This window comes from Neovison vison, chromosome 13, assembly GCF_020171115.1.
Source record: "Neovison vison isolate M4711 chromosome 13, ASM_NN_V1, whole genome shotgun sequence".
Lineage (NCBI taxonomy): Eukaryota > Metazoa > Chordata > Mammalia > Carnivora > Mustelidae > Neogale > Neogale vison.
Genome location: NC_058103.1, coordinates 11,742,789 through 11,751,644, shown reverse-complemented (window position 1 = coordinate 11,751,644; position 8,856 = coordinate 11,742,789). Strand labels below are relative to the sequence as shown.

At 38.7% G+C, this 8,856-nt stretch overlaps 1 protein-coding gene across 1 annotated transcript; it reads right to left on the bottom strand.

The window, feature by feature from the left end:
- Positions 1-1,048: 1,048 nt before the first annotated feature.
- Positions 1,049-3,232, bottom strand: ADAM21 (ADAM metallopeptidase domain 21). Its single transcript, XM_044230859.1, has one exon. The coding sequence runs from the start codon at positions 3,200-3,202 to the stop codon at positions 1,049-1,051; it is 2,154 nt and encodes a 717-aa protein (XP_044086794.1). The 5' UTR covers positions 3,203-3,232.
- Between the last annotated feature and the right edge of the window lie 5,624 nt (positions 3,233-8,856).

Genomic DNA, 8,856 nt, shown 5'->3' with positions numbered 1-8,856 from the left:
TTCTAGGTATTAGGATACAACAGCAAAACAGATAAAAACAACCTTGACCTCAGAGATTACATTCTGATACTCAAAGTAAATACTTCACAAGCATACCCAAATGTCAAATCAAAGCAAAGAGGGCAGACAAGACTGGCTAGGAAGCACAGAAGGAACAGGGTTAGGAGTTTTTATGAAACAAATAATTTACACTTTAACAAAATTTCATTTCTTTCTCTCTTTTGGTTATCAAATAAAGCCAAAGGTTGGTGGGATAAACGTTATTATCATTATCCCTTTCAGATTCTGGAGCAGAACGTTAGGAACATTTGAATAATTTCTTCTCCTTTTTTACATCTCTTTTAATAGCAGTAGGCACTGTTGCTATAGGGAATCCCATCCTGCACATAGCCATCTCTTGGGCACTGGTGGGATACCCCATGGCACCACTCTGGAAGATCACAATTATTGACCTGTCTCAGAGTTCCCTTGACGACATGAATCTGGCAGTCTGTTTGTTCTGTGCTTATCATTGGGAAAACATTTCTATGATTCCAAATCCCAATCCCAGTCAAAATCACATAAGTACCCAACTGCTGATAAATGGAACAGCAAGTTCTTAACTGACTGAGCCACCCAGGCAATCCTGGAACAGCAAGTTCTGGTCAGCAACAAGAAATACATTCTCTGCATCTTTGAGAGGTTATTTTGGGAGTAAATGAAGTCTGGATCCTCACATGCCTGTCTCCAGCCTTTTTGATGAGTCGTATTTGTGCTCAAAAACAAAACAAAACAAAAAAAAACCACCACCAACAAAAACACAAAGAGGACTAACTTGGAAGAAATGGAGCTTTATTTGCTGCTTAAAACAATAACCAATAGAAAGGAAGGTGTTAGGAATTACCTTTGCTTAATGGCAATGTTTCTGATATTTCTGATACTGACAAGGGAAGGTCCCTGCATTTCTCTGTACACTGTCAGAAATGTGCTGAGTTTCAGGCATGTAAGAACATTTCCACGGCCAAGAGACTAAAACTTATGCATAGGATATTAAATTAGAGGCATTTTCCTAACCTGAGGACTGAGTCTCCATGGGACCACAATGTTTTCTAAGGTACATAAATACCGCAGTTGACAGTAAAAACAACACAGACAAAATAAGACTCACAACTAGTAGCAAGAAAACTTTTTTGGCAGATGCTGGACCACTGTCCACACTACCTCCGTAGCCTCTGTGCAGGCAATAGGGGGGGGACCACCCATAGCCACAGTGGCAGTGATGCTTATTATTGCAGACCCCCCTCAGGTTGCAGGTCTCAGCCAGGCAGGCTTGTGACAAGAGAGACAAACTGACACACTTCCTGTGTATGCAGATCTTTCCTGGACCACACATGGTGCCATCTTTTACTTCACCCACGTCGGGTGTATCCATTCCTAAATGATAGTCAATGCTCCAGCAGGTGACACCGTTGATGGGAGTTTGCTGCAAAATCGAGTGATCTCTCAGATGGGGAATAGCTCTCACGTTCTCACACTGAACTCTCCCACAAAAGATATCTGAGGTATTGCATTTCAGGTATGTCGTGCCATTTATACCACAGTGGCCAAACTGGTTTCCCAGGGAGTTGATCTCGTTATAGCAACTCTCAGGTGCACTCTTTGCTCCTTCACCAAAAATCTTCCTGCACTGGTCGTCATGGCTATTACATCTCTTGTGGTAGCAGTAGGCATTGTCGCCACAGGGAATCCCATCCTGCACGTATCCATCTTCTGGGCACTGATGGGATGTCCCATTGCACCACTCTGGAAGGTCACATTTATTGACATGATGTCTACAGAGCTCCCCTGATGGCATGAGTTTACAGTCCTTGCAACAAAGCCCAAAAGCACAAGCAGCCCCAGGCCTCAGCGTACAGTTCAACAGACAACAGGGATCTTGTTCACACTGCCTTATAGATCCACAGTCACATTCCTCTTCTCCTTCAACTATATTGTTCCCACAGCGCTTCAACATGAAAACATCTTCCGGACGTGGAATGTTGTGCAGACATGATCCTTGGTTTAAAGTGGTTTTTGTAAAAGCCATATAACTACAATTGGTGAATTTCTTTCCTGATCCTCTGATAGCATTCATGATGCAATCACTTTCCTCACATAAACAGAATTCTTCATCATGCTGCATACCCAAAGTATGTCCCAACTCATGGGCCACAGTGAGGGCAAAAAGAGACCAGGAATCTCTTTGAAAATTATTAACCCCACAATCAATAGGAGGACGACATATTCCTGCAATATAGGCTATGCCAAGTACACTTATAAATGAATTTTGTATGAAAAAATGTGCAACATCATACTGTAGCTGGGAAAGACTGATTTGTTTCCACTGAGAGAAATCCTCCAAAACCTGTTCTATGCTTATCATTGGGAAAACATTTCCTTGATTCCAAATCTCAATCCCAATCAAAATCACGTAAGTACCCAACTGTTTATAAATGGAATCCACTATGTTAACAACAAGGAATACATCCTCCTGCACCACTGAGAAGTTGTTTTGAGAAAAAATTAAGAAATTGTGATCTACCACCACAACCAGCTCCAGAAACCATGAGTGGGTCCACAATTTATCATTAGAATTTTGTTTCAAAGTTGACTTCTTAACCTCTTCAAATCTCAACTGTTGGAGTGCTATCTCCTTTGTTAAGCCACATCTCATAGGTGGGAATTTTGTCTCATTAGTGTTTACCTCATAAACCAAGTGTTCAAATTTGGTAGAATGCCTGATGGGCTCAATTTCATAAGCAAGGTCATTAATCTGCAGCATTCCTCGAAAACCTCCAGAACAGGTACTGAGGGCAACCAGGGACTTAGGGACCCCTTCCACATAACCATGATAGTAGCAGTCATCAGGAACAAAAGGCTGATCCTGGAGGAGAGCATGCTGGTCCGTGTAGGTGAATACTGGGAAGTGTTTGGAGACCAAGAGCTTCTTGACCTTCATGTGGACAACATGTCTCCAGCCCCCAAACTGCAGGCTGTAGGAGAGCCAGCCTGGAGTTTTTGCACTTCTGCCTCTATCAGTCACCTTCATGGGGGTCACCACTTCTGGGGACCTGAGGTATTGGGAGGGCCCAGACTGAGAGAAGCCAGAAGGGAATAGAGACATTCCAACCCAGAACAGCAGGAGAACAACTCTCAGGAGCACCTCAGCCTCACCAACCACCATTATGGAGCTGCCATTACAGAGCCATCTGTCCAGAGAAAAAGCATGAGGCACAGCTGGTCTGGTTGCTCCAAACTGGTCATTGCATAGAGCTGACCTTTAAGTATGTGCGTCCTGGTGGAGTTGACCATCAGAGCTGCAGAGCTGAAAGTGAAAATAAAAGGGTGGGGATTGGTTAAGGAAAGTGGGAAAGAATCAAATGACAAAAAAAAAAAAAAAGAGCAATTAATGAATTAAGGGGAAAAAAAAGAAAATGCTTTGGATTTTCTTTCAATAAGTGGAGGTAGGAATTTAGAGGGGTACAGATAAGACAATATTGGCCATATGTTGATAATTGTGAAAGTCAGATGATAGGTACTTGGGTTTTCATTATACAATTATCTCAATCCATGTAGGGGGCGTATGAAAATCTCCACAAAAAAAGTTAAAGCAGGGGCGCCTGGGTGGCTTAGAGGTTTGAGGCCTCTGCCTTAGGCTCAGGTCATGGTCCCGGGATCCTGGGATCGAGCCCCGCATCGGGCTCTCTGCTCAGCAGGGAGCCTGCTTCCTCCTCTCTCTCTGCCTGCCTCTCTGCCTGCTTGTGATTTTTTTATTCGAATGAATAGATAAAATCTTTAAAAAAAAAAGTTAAAGCAAAACTAACTAGGCTTCAGAGTAGGGGGCCTCTATATCTCAATTTGTCCAAGACCATGTTGGTTTATGCCTGTTGCCCCTACATAACTATTGACTCTTGCCCCTTTAGACTATCAAAACTGGAGAGATCAAACACAATCACGGTTATGTCAGTTTGCATTGGTCTTATTATTTGCTTTAATCTTTCTTTACCACAAGTTGTTTTTTTGTCTCCTGTTGTATTTGCCTTCATAACTCTACTGGACTACAAGGTCACTGAGTGCAGAGTTTATGATTTTAACTCATTTTAGTATCCCCTATAATGCATAGTATAGTTCTTTATACAATGAAAAATGAAAAAAAAAATTGTGGAAAGTGCTGGAGTACTTGGATTATAGACGAATGCTACTTAAAATGTACTTTATTTAATTATTATTTTTAGAAGAGGAAAAAGATTCATAGAAAGCAGACATCTTTTAAAAGAATGGGGAGAACAACACTTATCTGTAAAAGAATATCGGACTAAAGAAAATACCTTATGAAGAGAAGATGAGAATCCATACAGTTTAAAGGCTTGGGAAGAAGAACTCTATCTTCTTAGGACAGAGTCACAGAGTGCCTGGAATTTTAGGACTGCCAGGGAAAATCCCTGATGTTTGCTCAGATTTACCAACAACTTTTGACAGTGGGTATTTTCTGTACCTGGCATTCACTGTGGCTAGCAACACTCACCCATTTCTATATGTATTAAACAAGTATTTGTGTGTTTCAAGCATACAGGATATTGGGCTAGATACTAGGGATCAAAAATAAAAATAGAGAGCATTAAATAAATTATCAATTTAGTTTTTGTTTGAAAAAAATTCAGAAACTTGTGGCATAAGCAAGAATGAGCTTAAGAGGCCTGTAAGTTTTACTTACTATTTTTAAATGTTTTGTACCCTTTTGCTGAGGAGAGTATCTGTAGACTCCATCTAGTCTCAACTGAGTGACAAAAATGAGGCTAAGAAGCACTGAGTTTGTAGAAAAACACTCAATCAGACCATTATAATATGATCTGAACCAGATTAATCTAAGGCTAGTAAAGGTTATGATTTAGGGACTCTTAGTATATAGGCCTCCATAAACTCCTGGGAGGTTTTAGCAATGCAATTTATGAAAGTCATCAATGTAAGAGTGTTCAAATTAGCCACTACACAGGAAAATTTGAAATGCCCTGAAGTACTATACCTCCTATATAAAAGGCTTGATAAAGGTTTTCTGAAATTTAATTACTTACGTAATTATTTTATTACCAATAACAAGTTGTGAGGTTGAATTTTTTCAAACAAACAGAACAAAACCTGGATTAACTCTGTCACATACTTTTTCCAATTCTATATCAAAACTACCATACACTACTATACTACTGCAGGGGGGAAAAAAAATCTCAAAACAATGTGAGTGAAAATCTTAAAAATGAACAATCAGAACTGGAATGGTTTGTCTTGGCTCCCCATCCTAAGAAATGGAGACCAGAAGTCAGCTGATATTTCAGACCCTCATAGGCTTTATTGTTCTTTTCTTCATTCTCCCCAATGCTGCATTTACACATCCCTAATATTCTGAGTTTCCTCATTTATGTTTAGTGTCAGCTGAAAATACATTCTGGTTGTCTTTCTATTTTTTCACTTTTTATTTGTTTTTTTTTTTTCTCTTAAAGGAGCACATTTTTTTTTAATACTCAGTTAGCCACTGTATAGTTCATCATTAGTCTTTGATGCAGTGTTCAGTGACTTGTTAGTTGTGTATCACACCCAGTGCTCATCACAACATGTGTCCTCCTCAATACCCATCACCAGGCTGTCCCATTTTCCCCTCTTCTGAAACCCTCAGTTTGTTTCCTGGAGTCCTTAGTCTTTCATGGTTTCTCTCCCTCTCTGATGTTTTCCTTCTGATTGCCTTTCAATCACAGATTTAAATAGTTAACTAAGTAGGCTTCCTCTTTTCCTTTTTAATATACATTATTTAAGTTTATTATTTACTCTAGATTTGCTATGCTGGTAGATAGGGAGGACGTGTTACCTGAACAATATCCTTAGCATTAACCTGCCTTGAATCAGGTGAATGGACAGGCACTTTATTCCAAGGTACAAGTAGCTCACAAGGGAAGAGCAAAGTTCATAGACAAATTCAACTATATGAAAACTTACAAGGACAAAGATTTCTGAGTTGGGTGAGATCTTAACTTAAAATTTTCTCTTTGTACCTTCTTTTATGTGTTTGTTATTTATTACAGAGTGGAAATTGTTGTGGATGGGAGGATGGAGAATGAGACAAGCCAATAGAAACAGTGTTATAGCGAAGGCTGCTAAGCTCTATAAACCATGTTCTATGATTAATTTTTTTCTCAGACCTCATTTTTTTTTTTACTTAAGTGAGTAAATTCAATGTCTTACAACAAATACCTTCAGTAGTATGCTGGTAATTTTTTTTATTATTAACTTTTTTATTTTTTATTAACATATAATGTATTATTAGTTCCAGAGGTAGAGGTCTGAATTGCCAGGTTTACACACCTTAGACTTCATCTTGAGAACAGACAACAACAGAAAAATTCTTCAAAGAATCTTTGATCCATACTCACTGTTCCCATTATATTATTCCCAGGACCTCAAAGACCCAAACTCCTAAAGGAACATCACCCTCCATTAATACTGTGAAGTAATGTCCTTAAAAATCCATATTCTCTAACATTATTGGAATCCCAGAATAGACAACAGCCTTCCTCTATATGGTTTATAAACTCTTCCTTTCCCTACAGCTATTTCAGGTTCCTAAAGACCTCTACCTGTGCATCTCCCCTGTTACCCCACCACGTTATATGCACTGTTTTCCCATCTGTCTGTCAATGGCTGGCTTGTTAGAGAGTCATGAAGTCAATTTAATGGGTCCTGACCTGCAGCTTTTTCTTTAATGAAATTGAATAAAAACGTCAGAGGACATTCCTAGAAATTCCTTAGCAACTCATACATATGGTACCAAAATTTGGAGGTATTTTGTATGTGTGGTCACTGGATCACAATATAAAATGGATTTCTTATTCTTCAACGCAATAAAAAATATATATCTGTAGTGGTGGCAAATCTAAAGACAAATGCTTTCTAGGGTTTTCACCATTACCCACCTATCTGAACCCATAACCATTTCTACCTCTCTTCTAACCCACTCCATGTCCCAGTCCCAGCAGAATCCTTCTCCAGATTCAGTTCCATAGCACATCTCTTAACTACATGTGGACTGATTCTATTAATGTTCCCTACTTTCAACTGTATTTCATCTGTCCGTTATTGGCAGTTAGAGTAACCAACTTGTTCTAGTTTACCCAGGACTGTCCTGGTCTTAAAACGGAAAGCCCCACATCCCTGGTCTTAAAATGGAAAGCCCCACATCCCAGCAATTCCCTCACTTCAAGGCAAACCAAAACAATTGGTCACTTTATCTATAGCACCTTACCCCTGACCCATGCTCAGAAAGGAAGACAATGCAAAAATTAAGAAACTTCACATATCCAAGGTACTACTCTGGTTATCAACTTATGCAGAGACCCAAATTTGACCAATGACTTACCAACAGAAGAAACAATTGTTTTCATGGCTTTTTCTTTCTTGATGGTTGGTTCCACACCTACGAATGAGCAAAGATTTGTAGCTGACCTCACATAACAAAGGGAAACAAAGGGAAACCTCCTCCTTTCATCTCTGAGGTGACAAAGTTCTAGATTTAGTTGCTTGGCAACAAGGATCTTTCACTTCAGAAACACTGGCTGTCAAAGATATTTTGCTCTGGCTCCACTATTTCTATATAACTTCAATATAATTGGAATTGGATAGACTCCTCAGCTCCATTCTATGTCCTCCTACAGTGTAGCTTCATTTCTGCTTCATAATTTTGCTCATGCTACTGTGTTGGCCTAGACTGTGTAATTCACTTTTCACAATGGAACTAAATTATATGGTCACTTTGTAGGTCAAGATCAAATTCTACATTTAGTATCAAATATTTTCTAAATAATCTAGACAACATTGATATACTAGAATTCCCTTTATAATTGCCATATTCAATAATTTTTATTATACTTTATAATCTTAAGTCTTAAAAATTGTATCTCCTATTATGTTTTTGAGAAAAATATGCTCAAAATCATTTGCTAGAGAATTTATGACACAGTATTTGGCAAAATATATAATCCATAAGATGATTCCAATTATATAAATATTACATAGAATAAAAATATTACTGCTAACTCTTGAGTAGATTCTATTTTAAATGGATTCTTGACCAATGAATCTTGCTACCTGCTAATTTAGTAGATTCAGAGCTCTATAATTATCAAGTAGAAGCATTTTTAATGACAGTCCTTTTCTATTTCCTCTCAGAAAAATTTCTTCTATTTATGTTGGATTTCTCAGAAATCTGCTGCAGGAGTGCTGACAATACTGACTCCATCTTTGGCCCTTATCTTGTTCATGTCCCTGCAATGACCACCCTTGTTCCAGGTCTTGTGTAGGTTAATATGCCCTGACAAGAAAATGGGAAGCCTTCTGATCTTTCTTCTGGTGCACAGATGGTGCCATTTTAGATAACTGCCCTTTTCTCTATAAAATCTGTGGGTTAAGGTCCTGACTTTGTGGAGAGTGGCTGCATAATGTCAGGATCGTTCACCATTTTTGTTTTTGTTCTTGTTTTAATTCTTTATTAAAATTAAATTTGGTTAACATACAGTGTATTATTAGTGTCAGGAGTAGAATTTAGTGATCCCTCATTTGCATATAACACCAAGTGCTCATTATATCAAGTGCCCTTCTTAATGCTTATCACCCAGTTACCCCATCGCCCTACCCATCTCCCCTCCAGCAAGCCTCAGTTTTTTTTCCTAGAGGATTTTTTTTACTACCCTTCTTCCACCTGCATACATTAACACACATTAACATACATGTTGCTTGGAGCACTGGGTGTGGTGCATAAACAATGAATTCTGGAACACTGAAAAGAAATTTAAAAAT

Coding starts and splice junctions, on each gene's coding strand:
- ADAM21 (XM_044230859.1), bottom strand. CDS start 3,202: ATGGTGGTTGGTGAGGCTGAGGTGCTCCTGAGAGTTGTTCTCCTGCTG.